Here is a 14,825-nt window from a genome sequence, read left to right as displayed (position 1 = left end):
AGCAGAACCTGTTTCAGTGTTCATGTGAGAACTTGGCGAGACTGGAAGACCAGAAAAAAATGTGAACCTATCCTTGGAGTCAGTGAAGCATCAGAACTACATAGCAAAATTAAAAATCATGGTTTCAACTGTTCAAAAATGACCAGAAGCCAGTAACAAAAATAAATAAATAAATAAAATAAAAAAATGAAAAATAAAAAAATACGCAGAATCTTTTAAAGTGAAAATGTATCTTTTTATTGGTACCATACATTAATTATCAAGGGCAGAAACTAACCAAATCAAAAAATATATATCAAACAATGATTTTTCTACAGGGTTTGGAGAAGGTACAAGTCACCATTCAAACTCAATCATAACTGTTGCTTTAGTAAACTGTAACAAAATGGAAATGTACAAAACAATACCAGAGCTTCAGCTGCTTTTAGTCAGACTCAGACTCAGAATTGCTACCAAATATGCCGACTGAACTTAATGTTAAGCTGGTTTTAGAAGATCTGTGTATGACTGATGGTTTAACTCTGTTGGTTATGAAAGAGATCATACAAACGAAGACCAATATAGACAAAAATTAATTTTGAAAAATTTCAGTCGCAGCCAGTGACAAAACATGAAATTCACTGGTTAACTAAAATTCAGTGAGCACATTCACTTGCCATCGAAGCTGAAAGTTGCAGTACACAAAATTCGGATGAATGGGAAGTGGAAAATCACTTCCTGTGTAGATGAAAAACATGAATGAATTTCTGCCAAAATAAATTAGAAAAAAAAAAAAAAAAAAAAAAAAAAAAACTGAAACAGTAAAATCATCTCTCCATGGTGCCACTGTACCCCTGGGGATTTTGTAATTTAATTTACACAATTTTTAAAAAGGGGAGGGGGAAAGAGAGCAGGTGGGAAGATAGAGGGGACGGGTTCATGACTGTTTTTTCTCCTTTTTCCTATTTTTGCTTCTTTACATTAGATCGGGATGGCTTTAGGTAAATCTAAGTAAGAATACATTTTATTACAGTCAGACAGAACTTTGCTACTACCTTAAATATACAAGCACAAATACACAAAAATTCAAATCTCCAAAAAAGGAACAAAAAGACAAAATAAAAACATCCACACTAAATTATTTCTCTTTTATAAACATAAAAGATAAAAACAATATATTTTAGAGGGGGGAGGGATAAAAGTCCTGTGTTGCTCCTTGGTCTGTAGCTTTTCAGTATTGGTAGAAAATAAAAAAGTAACAATTGAAATGAAGGCGTTTAATACAAATTAAAAAACATTCTAGGGAAATATATACTGTATAAAAACTCTTAAAATGTGTAACTGTGTGTATGTGCATGTGTGTGTTGTAAATGCTCTCTGTTTGAAAGACTGCATTCACTGTAGTCTAATCAGAGATGGCTAGGGCACTGCGGGACTCAAACTCCTTCAATCATTATGTTTGTCTGGGTGTGTCTGTGCATGTGTGTGATGCTTCCCTAGTGCCACATTTCAGCTCTCCTATTAGTGTGTGAATTTCAATGGTTTTCTACACTGATTCTAAATTCTGGTCTGTTTGATTCAGCAAAGCCACAAATACGCTCACACTGCCTCTTTTCACTCTTCAAACATTTCACACGCACGCACGCACGCACACACATATACTCTATTAACAAACATTACGAGTGACGTGCATGAACTGAGCAGACCAGAACTGAGAGCCATGTTTAGAGGACAGGTGGACAAGTCGTCCCTAAGCAACTCGCCACCATCGCCAAGCCCCGCTGCCACCATTCCCCCCCCCCCTTCCTACATGTAAACTTCAGTGTGGATAGTTCAGTGTGCACAGTTCTCCCCTAGATTAAATCGCCGCTCCTTCTTGGTCACATCTACCTGGTCACTGTCCAAACTGAAAATTAGCGAGAGCAGATGGGACTTTTTGTGTATGACATGAGGAAAAGGGAGACAGAGGTGGGACACAGTGCCTAAATATTGACATTTTTAAAAACTTCCTCTGGCTTGGTGAAACTGTCTGACGAGGACAGACTGACCTCCCTCGGGCTACCTGTGTGCGATGACTCTGAGCTCTACGGTGATGTCTCAGTTGGAGAGCAGATGATGGACTTTTGCTGTTGCACTTGTGGCTGTTGGGGTGGGGCGGGGACTGAGGAGTGACAGACAGGGGTTTGTGTTGAGGTTGCGGGGCTCTGGGCTCTACTGCGATGCCTGTGAGGTGGGGTTGTCGCTCTTGCTCTCCTGGCTGGAGGGGGCCTTGTTGTTCCAGGGCGAGTTGGACCCCAGCGCCGGAGAGTTGTTGAAGCTGTCCTCGTCGTCGATGCCGTTGGCCGCGTCGAACTGTGTGTTCTCCAGCCGTGTGATCAGACGCTCGTCCTCATCACCGAACTCCCCTCCCATCAGCGTGGGCTCTCCCACCACCATTACATCCTGCAGAGATGCAAAATGGCGGCAGAACAATTAATACATTATTTGAGTGGGGAGGAACGGGTGTAACAACTGTCGTGATAAGGAGAGGGTGAACTGATCTCTTTTTGTGTACATTGTATGTACAGTGCCTATTTTGTTTATATTGTGCCTTTGTCTTCTTTATGTACAGGACACTGACCGACCAACGGCTAGAGCTTCTTGGTAAACTTGTATTAATCCCTAAATCACTTGTGACACCCTGATCAAAGTCAGGAAATCTCCGTTATCTGACTTTTAAAAAGTGGCTGCAAAAGTGATGATTAACTAGTAATTTATGATGTAATTAATATATCTCATTATTAATATTTGTAAAGATTAGCTTTCACTTTAAATTAAAAAAAAAAGTCCAGGAGGGACTACTTGCTATAGGCACTGTTCATACACAGCACTGTATCACATATTGTCATCGAACTGCACTGGCATGGATCCCAATTTCAACCCTGCATCAGGTTTCAACTTTATTTGTTTTATTGTAGCATTATTTTTTTGAATGAATCAATTGAGCAATTTAGCTATGATCATAGGTGTAGTAGCAGAATGCTGACACTGGATGGCAGTGATGTACTCACTGGAACTTGGCTGGACAGAGGGAAGCCGCTGCCAGGGCTCTTCTTTTTGTTGTTGTTGTTATTATTAGTTCCTCCTCCTCCGCTGATGGTGCTACCACCTGACATCTTGCGCTTCCGCCGTTTGTTAGGGGCCTGTCTTGATGGCTCAGCTACAGCGGAGAGAGAAAGAGTGAGTTACAAATACACATAGTTACAAATAACTGTGTTAATGTCTGCGTCAGTGTGTGTTGTTCAACTACCTGGTGGTGCCACCATCCTCTGCCATTTCTGGAAGAGGCAGGTCTTGAGGCAGTCTCTGGGGCTGAGGCTGTATGTCTTGTGTCTGGACATCAGCTCCTGCATGGGCTCAAGAATCACACACAGCTGGAGGAGGGAACAGAGAGAGGTAACGGGTTAGATTACACACATTGTTTAAGATTATTAGAGGTGCTCCAATTGATCGAGCGCCATTAATATTGGCTGGTGTTCAGCACAAATGACATCCCTGTGGGACTTGAAATCCTCAGATTAGAAACACTGTTCATAAAAACCATAAAGGAAATAAACAAGACTCTTCTCACTGCGCAGCCATATTATTTGGGCTAAATCTCCATGACAGAAGCATCTGAAGAATTTTATGTTCCAATTAGTCCCCACATGAACTTGAGGTGGTGCTGCTGAATGCGTCTGAACCATGTACAACTCCAGATGCAGACAGGTGGACAGTAATTTTGGAGAGCTAGTATCTGGTGAGCACTAAGGCCTTTGTTACCATACCAACAGAACATTTAAAACATTGCTTTCTAAGAGAAGCGGGACTGTTATCTGGATGTATCAGCCCTTAAAATGTACAGTGTGAGGCAATATGTCTGAATTACATTTTGAGCAGCAGCCTTTGGCCGCACAGTTTCTCATCTAGTTTTTGAATCAAGATGCACCAGGTTTGCGGCTGCTATTGTGCTGATTGAATTGGTTTTGCAACAAGCAACTGTGAACTGCCACGTATCTTAAACAGGTGTCACAAAGATGGCCGATTGTGATCATTCGAACAGTCAGGCAGGGGACAAAAAGCAATCTACTATTTGGAGAGTAAAAAGGCCATAGCTGTTTAATGAAATGGCAATTAACAAGATGCAGATGCAAGATAATGATATAATGAATTACTTTTGAAATTTCAGGTAGCATTAAGGAATATGACAATATTCTGTAGTAGTGAGGCCAATTTGAAAAGATGATAGGTACAACTTTTACATTTGCCAAAAAGTGGTTGTGACTCGTAAGCATAAACCAGAACACTGGACCTGCAGTTCCAGTTTGATCTCTTCGGTGTGTGTGTATGAACATGAGATACAAGAAAAATGGGGACGCACTCATCAAAACATTGCTCCATAGAACCACTATTGGTCAGAAACTCTATAGATAGTATCTTTTGATGCCTAAACATAAAAAGTCCACGATTTGGACTCATTTTGCGCATCTTAAAAGACAATCCATGCCAATATTTATAAACCTGAGCAACTTGCACAGACCTGAAACTTGCTCGTAGGTAATCAATCGTAGTGGACAGCACGTACCGAATTATACTCAGTAATTACAATCATGATGTGTGTTTATCTCTTGAAAGCAGGAAAAGTCCTGAAAACACCACCTACTCTCAACTACAACACATTTTAATCCTAAAACCAAGGTTTTGGATTACATCTATGCTGGACGATGAAGAGTAATTGAAACATATGAAACTGCAAAATGAGAATCAACTTTGAAATTTTGAGTCAGGTGCAGCTACAGTTTGAAAGCCAGCAGGGTACTAGGTAAGAAGATTTACTAAATTATGACCTGACCATGATCCCGACATTAAAAGAAAGGAAGAGAAAAACCTTCAAGACACAGGTCATTCTAAGAAGGTACAATGTGGCATGTGTGCTCGACTTACTCGGAGGTAGTTAAGGGTGGAGTTTGACAGGCCACATCTTGTTATATTTTTGGACAGCTGGTCCAGCATCTGTGGGTCCTGGGCCTATGACATCAATAGAAGACAGTTTATTTATTTGTTTATTTAAATAGAGTGTGCACCCGCGCACACAAAAAACACACCACGTGGATTCACTCACATGCATGGCCAGTATACTGCGGGGGATGAGTTCACGGTGTTGTCTGATGCTGAAGTGCCATGTCTTTATCCTCATCATGTCGTCAAACATGAACTCCAGGTACAAGCGCCCCTCTACACACACCTACAGAAATACAGAGGACTGAGGTCAGGATACAGCAGGAGAGCCCTGATATCTATGCAGGGAACGGACAAACTGCATCTCTGCACACAGATTTAAGGCAAAAGTTACAGCTGAAGCTATGGGCATATGAGTATTATATCAAGATACACTTTAAATCATGTGAACCCATCCTTTAACAGTAGGGGTTCATTTTTTTTGCATTACAGAGACTGATTACAAGATTGTTATTCTTTCAAGTGGCTTGAAACCTCCGAACATGGAAGGAAAGTTAATAACCATTTACATTGAGTGTTTGGGTTTTAAAACTTTCTTTTTGCACTCGTTTTGTTTCAAACAAGGTTTCTTTGCTTTGTTCTTGTGAAAAAGGTAAATATTGTAGGCCCCAGGGGTTGCTTAGAAAATTACATCAAACCATTCTTCGTCTTAACTGTTCATCTCATTGCAGGCTATGAGGAGTTGACAGTGTGCATCGCTTCACTTCAAGACTGACAAGCTAAAACTTTTGACAACCCCATGGTCATCTCTTCAAAAAGTATTGTTTCCTATTTCTTTGCAGTTTGCATCTGATATTTATTTGATGCCATCTATGTAATACAGAGAGGTTTTCTGTCATATTATTAAATCAAGAAATACACAAACATACAGGGGACGTACATATTTCAGGAAACACCTGTCTAATATAATGCAGAGCAATTAAATGCCATGCAGAAAAATATTATTTTGTCACGTTTTTTTTTTTTTTTTAAAAAAAAAGGGGTTTCTCTTATGTGTCCAGTCATTATGCACAAACAACCACACACCTGTGTGAACATGGGCTTTCCATTCTGAGTGACCATGGTGCACTGATCACAGTCAAGGGAGACAAAGTTATTGTGGAAGGACTCCTTGGGATGTTTCAGCACATAGTAGAGTTCAGTGGCACCGCCCTCAAATATACTCCGGAAGTACCGTGGAATCAACGTCCGGCCAATTGCTGGTGAGGTGCGAGAAAAGACAAGGGGTTAAAATAATTTTAAAATTATAAAAAGCAAGCTAGAGCATTGGCACATTGTACAGTCCATTTATGACTATGGGACTTAAATAGGACTAAGGGGATAATACGAAACAGGAACAGAGAGACAATATGTTCATGTGAATTCTTACTGTAACGTTTGGGTCCATCCTCCAGACAGAAAGTAATGGTCAACATGGCATCATCTTCAAAGAACTCTGTAGTAAATGCATCCCACCACAGGTTATCACACTCCTACGGGGTGAGGAGGAGAAAAATGATCAGTTACCAACACTATTTTTTGTGGATTGTTTTTGTGAGTGCATACAACATGTGGTTGTGTGTGTGCCCACGAACCTCTGTCCAGTTCTGTAGCCGTTTGTTAAGTTCAAATATTCTGTAGTCTGTCTGGTTGCCATATGGTGTGTGCCTCCTGGAAAACCATAAAAAGACAGAGGGAAGAGGGAAAAAAAGCAGGACAGGGGTTGAGAACATTTAGTCAATGTTATCATGAAAGACTTATGTCAGTTAAAGAAAAACATCCTGATTACTCTGAGGGTAAGACTGTCATGGCTTCTGTACTTTTAGGGCCGTTTCACCACCTAGTTGAACCTTGTCACAGACTAAATGCAAAAGCTCTATTTAAGCGAGATAAGAACATAACTGCCCATGACCTTATCTATACTTGTGTGATTATTGCCGTTTTCACAGCAGCTGGAGATAATGGGGAATAATGCAGTCTCTTACCCTATTCCTGGCTCCAGGTATGTAGGAGGATACATTGGGGTGGGACTAGACAAACAAGAGAAAGAGAGATTACTACATTCAGCTACGGTGCTAATATAACCTCCTCGTGAAGCTAGTCTGTCTTTATGGCACTGGGACGCAAGCCAAACATGGCACAAATTAGATAATACAAGGAGACAGTAAAGAACAACACTTCTCAAATACACATACATCAACTGTAGCGGATACGTTTATTGCATAAAGACAAGCTGTGAAATACTGCACACAGTTCTATACAGGCACAATCCCTAACCTTACCCAGCCACACAAGTCAAGCTAAATCAATTTTACCATTAAACATTAGCCTCTCTAAGCTGGTCTACTATCTTCACTTTAGACATTATAGCTCAACAGGCATTTACCTGGATAATGGGTGGTGTTAGTAGACCATTACACAGGCTGTGAGATCAGCTTTACACCAACTGACAAAAGACTGACAAGGGGCCCACCTTTGCTACTATATCACCAATAAACCTTCCTGCAGCCAAGTGCACCCGACTGGAAAAACCCAATACTACTTCAGCTGTACCTGGATTTTACCTCAGGTTTCTAACTGGTAAAACATAGCAGCTGTTGTGAAAACAATCAACCTTTACCTAAACTATTCACTGAAATCAGTTTCTTGGTAAGATTGAAAAGAGAAACAGGCTGTGCAGCTTCCAAAACATAATGTACAGCTAAACATCTTGAGTATTTGTTCAGGAAGTTTGTGAATCTCCTGAACAAATACAATCAGTCACTCTCTGTACTATTCAAGTTCACAATACAGTGTTTCTCATTGACTGTCCTCTAAACCACTTCCTACAGTTTGTTGATTGGTCAGCCTGCCAGCTGCCAAGCTGAATCAATTATCAGTGGATGTTTTCCAGACAAACATCTTTCTCCAGAAACTGATCTTGTGATACTTTACAAAGCTGTGTAAAAATGGTACGCAATAATACAAACACATGTAGAGGTTGTTAAAATGCTAAAACTGCGAGCTCCTCATCCAGAGTAGACTTCTAAACACACAGAAGACGCAGACATAAAACTCACCCCACATCTCTGTCCAGCATGGTGCCGGGGTGGAAAGGGGGGAAAGTGCTACCGTTGGGGGGCTCCTTGGGGGAGTACAGCTTGAATGACTTGGAGGAACAGCCTGGAGGAGAGGTGAGGAAAACTATTAGAACATAAATGTAATGTGTAATGCTTATATTATAGCTTCAGAGGTTACTTAAAAGGGGTAGTTATTAGGGCTTCCAGATAATGGCAAAAGAAAACTCTGGTGTGAAAGTTAAAGCAGACCTAACATGATTATTGTGTCAAAATTGGGAACAACATCTGTATTTATTAATCCACAAAATTAATAAACGACACTGCAACCCTTTCAACACATATAGAACATTAGATCAGCTGGAGCTGCAAATAAAGATCTAAATTATAAGCCAAAAAAATAAAGTACATAAAAGAAAGAACAATGAAGATAGTGTCTGAAGTTGCTTCACCCTTTGAAACTACAGTGGTATTTTTAATGTTAGTTATTGACTTTCAGAGTGACACTGACAAAAATTTAGTGTATCGTGGGTTTGGGGGCACATGCAGCCTAAACTGGCCAGTATGACCCATTTTTAAGTTGGCTGCACTCATTCACAGGTCATCCCCAATACAACAAACTCGTCACATGAAGATGTAAAACAACAACATGACGAACAGGAAGTCTCCCGTAAACACTGCGCTCCTTTTACACTCCTACTGCCTTTCATCTGTTCTTCCTAAATAACTATCAAATACCAAACACCAAAGGACCAATACTGACTCCATTCACAAACACAAAAAAAAAGATGAATCTCTCTCTCTCTCACACACACACACCTCAAGCCCTTGTTGTAGTCTAATTGCCCAGCTCTCCCATAAAGGCCATCCAGGCGTAGGGGCCTCTAGGTCACGACCCCTACCGTCACCATGGTGAAGCCCCGCCTCATTTATGTCTCTCTGTCTTGTCTCTGCATATTAAACATCTCTCTGACTGTGTGTGTGTGTATTAAAAAGAGATGTATATCTAGAGGCATAAACAGTGAGAAATAAGCTTAAATTGTTCTAACCGGATGTTTTTAAACAGGGGACATTATGACTTGAAACCACAGCAGAGATGTGAAATATAATTAAGGTATACAGTGAAAAACAATTGAATACTATAACAACCGCTTCTTTATGAGAAACAGACATGCAGGTATCAACGGATACACTGTTGAGAGATGGACACACAGCCCAGCCCAAGACTAACCTTCGAGGAGACAGCCATACATATCAAGTTGGTGTTACTAAATAAGTCATTAATGCGGGTATACATTTAAAATCAATCCTATCGTCAATAAGAGCAGTAACATCACTACTGGTTTCTAATGTGTATAACAGCAGCCACATAGCCTATTATAGCTCTAACATACCTGGAGGTAAAATAAACAACAACAAGAAGTTTTCAATGAAGGGCACAGATCATCAAAACAAGATCTGCATCTTGTACATGGTGGGGGAGCATAAAACCTGTATCAATTTGAAACCCTGCCTTCAATTTGTGTTGGGGAAAAAAAAAAAAAAGTTGTTTACTGGGTGAGCCAGCATCAACACTATGCTATGGGGTGGATGCAGCACCAGAGGAAAACAAATGGGGTTGATAAATAAATAAATAATCGATGTTTATGTGTCCATTAGTTGTTGAGAGCTCCATTAGCTCCTCTCCTCTCCTGTTAGCGGTTAATGACAGGCAGTCACAATCACATCAGCTGGACTCCACTTCCTCCAGTGGGAATCATGTTCTCCTCTCCCTTATAAGCAGACACCGTACACTATATACATACACACATTATACGTGCACATATCTTCCTGACTTGAGTAACGGTCGGCAAACACTTCAGAGCAAATCTTATCTGAAATGTTGGAAGTGATGGAAGCCAAATACTGTGTTAACATTGGATATTACATGAACTCCAGAGTCTATCCAGCATTACCAAGTCTCCCCTATATACGATTAACCTGTCGTGGTTTTGTAGCTTTCCAGACTGCCACCATGATTTCTACTAGAGGGACAAGTAACTACCCAAATGGGATATAGTGGATAGCTAGGCTATACAGAAGCACTGACCTACGTTAGCAAACTTTTTTTACAAAAAACGACTTGAATCTGAAAGGTTTTTTGTTTTTTTTAAAATGAAGATACACTTTAAATGCCCTTTAAAACATCTGTGTAGTTCATAACTTTAGCAGTCAAAGCACATTTAACGTGGAGTTGTCTGGTTACAAAGGCAATTAGAGGCAGCAAGCGCATAATGCTAACACGTAGCTGTTAGCTAGGCTGAAACATTAAACAGGTGATTTCGGGACGCGAGTGGACTTCCCTACATGATGCCAACCATCAGTCCTTTTAACAAGCAAGACGACCATGTAAATAGACTAAACACGATAAATGACCTCGACATATTCAACCACCAAAACGTTGACTGTGTAACGTTACAACACTGTCTAGTAGGCCTGCAGGGCAAGCTAACATTAGCAAGCCAGAACCCAGTTAGTAACCAGTTAGCTGGCGTTAGCCGTCTTGCTAACGCCTTAGCGTTAAATCAATTTTCAACGAGAAATGACCGAAAATAAAACGCCAAATTACAACCGCCGCAGCTCGTCAACCACATTTAATCGCTACAGTAGCTAGACATTGAGGTCAAAGTGTGTGCTTGCGAAAAAACGACCCTTTACCTGCAAAGAAGTCCAATCAGAAAATTGATGTTTACAGATCCGTGATGATAGACCGTGTGTACGCTCCGTGCGTAAAAACGGATAGGCCCGCTAGACGGCGGTTGGCTGGACGCAACGTACCAACACAATACGTCCCCCTGAATAGGATCAATAAAGAAATCTCCTCAAACCCCGAGACTGAAACAGAATAAGGCCTAAATTACGGGAGTCGGTCGGTTGTGTTTTGTCCCGCATGAGGCCTTGTCCGTGGGCTGAAGCCTGCTGTGGGTTTACATACGGACCCCGATGAGCTCTTTGTTCACGGGAGGACATGAACAATAGCTGTAGGCCCTCCTCCTCCTCCTCCTCCTCCTCCTCCTCCTCCGCAATGCATTTGCTCCTCTCTCCTCTGCCCAGCACCGCCAGCCGCCCTCTCCCCCCTACTCCTCCTCCCCCACTAATGCACAATTGCACATAAAGGTTGTCTGGTAAGCATTTTTTTTTTCCTTCCTCCTCCCTGCATCCCATCCTTTCCTTGTAACTGACACAGATGAGAATTGGCCTAATGCAGCCGAGTGGAAATGTGTGTGGAAACAACGATCACGCTGACTGCAAAGTGGTTTTCATGATGCCTAATTAGAGCACATCAGCTTGCTGCAAACCACTGAACTCAGACAGTGACAGCCAAGACCCTGGTCATATGCAACATATACAGTGGGTTAATGCAGTGTGATGCACACACGCCTGATCAGACAGAAGTAGATTAAGATCTTGTAAATGAACTTTCATGTAAGGACAACAGACTGGAGTTGTTTACATTTAATTTGTGTCTTTCAGTTTCTACACTGAACCGTCCCCAAGGCAGGCCAGTAAATTCATTACCACTGGGAATCTCTGCCTCTGTCCCTGTTTCTCTCTCTGTGCGCACACACATAAACACACGCACACAAACACACAGGAAGCCCTAAGCCAAAAGGAGAATCCCATAGGCCTCTAAATCTGCTTAAATCGCCTCAAATTATAATCAGATATTCAGATCACAGCCAGCAAGGACTCACCCATATGGCCAAAGTTGGGATATAAAAAGAACAAGTTGTATTAGGTCAGGAGGGTTTTTTTTCATATAATTTGCAAGTGTATGTCATAATATTTGCTAATTTGACATAGTCATCCCCAAAGGAAAGAAATGAGTGCAGTTTCTAACATTTTTGACAGATGATCCCATACTTTGAAAAATCCTTGCCTTTCAAACACTGAAGTACCTTCCCCGGCCTCTGATTATTTAAAGATGTTGAAGCCACCAGCATGTACATGGTTCTGATTTATACACTCCTCATGTACACAGGGAGTGAAAACACAGTGTTTCATAAATGATTTATTCACTAATCAAGCTGCTCTTGTGAGCCGCTCTGTGGAAAGCTAACAGGTTTTCGCAGAGGCTGTTGTACAACTAAATACTGGTGCAGATAGGTAATACAGTTACAACATAATTCAATATTATTTTGGTTTAAGTCGAATTATTTTGAAGGAGCACAACTTTAAACAGTGCGACCCAGAGATAGAGCATGTATACTAATGTATATGTAAGTCTTGTTCTAATTCAAAAATGTGTGGTCCACAGTGATTGCAAGGAGAATCATGATCCAAGACAGCTTAAAACAAAATGGATTTTATAGCTGTGAAGTCGTCAAATATTTCTACTGTGCAGAACAAGATGGTCCGGGGTTCATTTCAAGCATCAGTTCCACTAGGTGTTGCAGCTGAGGATTCCAATATTGTGAGCCTGATATATTGGGATTTTTATGTTCTTTATTCCAAAAGTGCACAAGATGAATTTCTGATTGCCTACATTGAACTATATATCATCATCATCATCATCCTTATGGTCCTCATCATCATCATCAATTAAAGTTAACATTTCAGCTGTATCAAAGTTAATATCCATAATGGAAACCAACTTATTGATCTGATTATGTCATTCCTACATCCGCCATTCCAATTTATACTATATTGTTTATTCATCGGCCTCATAATCAAACCGTTTGCTCCATCATCGCCAATATTCTGACATTTTTGACTCAGTGAAGCCAGGTGTAATGACCCTTCATTGCACATGTCTTTTTCCAGCTATGTCTGCTGTACTTTCCCGCTATCTTGTGACAGAGGGAGTCACTCTGTTCTGACACATTTGCGGATATTTTGTGTCTGGATATGCACTCTCTGAACACAACTCAACATAACAAACTGCAGATGGCAACTCAAATTCGGACCTCTTTGCGGACTCTGATGTATGAAATCTGGAGTATGGTGAAGTGCTGGTTCTCCCAGAGCCAGACATTTAAAGAGAGGATAAGCCTCTCTAAGGCCTGTCTCTCACCCGACCAGCAACAAAGATGCTCGGATTGAGTTTATGTATATTGGTTTGACCATGGTAAAGCCTGTGGCATGAGCACTTCACAGCTCACGAGGCTCCTGTCAGTCTTTTGGCAGCATCTTTGTGTGTCTAGTACCAGGGGGAGGTGTAGTCAGTAGTAGCTTAGAGTGTCTGTTGTGGGTGACTTATGTGGATTTGCCTATCTTGCATTCACTGGCCTCTGTAGCCATGGCAACACGAGCAGTCAATGCTGTCACAACCAGAGAGAGGCTAAGAATCATCCATGGAAATGGACACACAAGGGTTAATCCTGTGTGTGTGTGTGTGTGTGTGTGTGTGTGTGTGTGTGTGTGTGTGTGTGTGTGTGTGTGTGTGTGTGTGTGTGTCTCCAAAGCCAGCCCATTGAAATGGTACATGACGGGGTTAATCCCTAGTGCACGCGTGTGTGTGGTTGTGTGTGTGTGTGTGTGTGTGTGTGTGTGTGTGTGTGTGTGTGGTGGGGTGATGGAGAGGAGTTGGGGGTGGGAGGTGTGTCAGGATAAGGCTTGAAGGGCTTACACACACCGGCTCTTTTGCTCTCAGGCATAGGGCAGGCCTTATCTTCAACCAGCACCCCAACCAGTGAGACACACACACACACGCACGCACACGCACACGCACATTCACACATAGTACACACACACCGCCGCCTAACCTTCACTTCACCAGCTTGCCTCATTTCCCCACTTGCAGTCACACATTCACACCTAAAGCCATAAATCCATGTATAATACGTGATTAAAGCTGGAGCGTGCAGTGGCTGAATAAACTCCCTAAAGTGCACAGCGTGATGTTTTCACTAAGCTTACACTTAAACCTACAAGTGCAACTTGTTCAATTCACCTTTGTCAAAGTCAGTAAAAGAAGGATGGGGCCAGACTTGTACAGCATTTCTCTGGACATCAACAAACCAAGAGATACATAAAAACAATATTTTCTTTTTTCAGCTGTTGTGTTTTGTTTGACCTCTTGGTTTTTGTATATGAACAACGAGAGAGAAAGACAAAAAGGAAAAGGTTGGCAAGAAAAACTTACCTTCTTCTGTTTCTAGCTGTTCTGACATCGCCATTTTGTCACCTACTAATGCACTTTCACAGCTATACACTGATCTAACTCACAGGCTGGGTCTGTGTTTTCATGCCTCTCCTTCTCTCTGATATCTCCCATGTCCAGGCTGTCAGGCTCAGGGGCACGAAGAGGGGGGAGAAAGATGCCTACAGTATGTGTGTGTGTGTGTGTGTATGCGTGCGTTGTCATGCACATGTGCAAATGCGTGCAGCATGCCACTTCCACTCACTAGTCAACAGGAAACTGAACGGCACACACATCTGCCAGAGTTCTGATAACAACCGTCCCAGTCGCCCTCCCCTCGACACAGTCTTCAACACTGATCTGAGGACAGTCACATGTTGGTATGAAAGCCCTGCCTAAACTGATCCCATCTTAAACATGAGAGCTAACTTTTTAATGAGAGTGACATCCAAGTGTTGTTTCTTCCACTTTTTTCCTCCCAAACAGGAATAAAAACAAAACCACTCCTGTTTTCATAGATCGGATTCACTTTTCTTTCCCCCAAGCGTAATGCCAAAGCCACTGTTTCATAGCTTTTACCACTTCATAGTATTAAAGTCAGACATACTGTAAACACATCAGTATGAAAGCTCGGCCCATTCCTTGATATGGAA

General features: G+C 41.5%; 1 protein-coding gene across 1 annotated transcript; it reads right to left on the bottom strand.

Moving 5' to 3' along the window:
- Positions 1–213: 213 nt before the first annotated feature.
- On the bottom strand, positions 214–14,299 carry ldb1b (LIM-domain binding 1b). The gene is made up of 11 exons (XM_040146056.1): positions 14,176–14,299; positions 8,055–8,157; positions 6,981–7,025; positions 6,591–6,666; positions 6,386–6,488; positions 6,043–6,215; positions 5,120–5,242; positions 4,942–5,025; positions 3,269–3,392; positions 3,030–3,178; positions 214–2,421 (listed from the first exon to the last, which is right to left on the bottom strand). The coding sequence occupies exons 1-11, from the start codon at positions 14,207–14,209 to the stop codon at positions 2,191–2,193; spliced, it is 1,245 nt and encodes a 414-aa protein (XP_040001990.1). The 5' UTR covers positions 14,210–14,299; the 3' UTR covers positions 214–2,190.
- Between the last annotated feature and the right edge of the window lie 526 nt (positions 14,300–14,825).

This window comes from Xiphias gladius, chromosome 15 (genome assembly GCF_016859285.1).
Source record: "Xiphias gladius isolate SHS-SW01 ecotype Sanya breed wild chromosome 15, ASM1685928v1, whole genome shotgun sequence".
Classification (NCBI taxonomy): domain Eukaryota; kingdom Metazoa; phylum Chordata; class Actinopteri; order Istiophoriformes; family Xiphiidae; genus Xiphias; species Xiphias gladius.
Note: the sequence above shows the minus strand (reverse complement) of the source record. Positions and strands in the feature narration are given on the sequence as shown.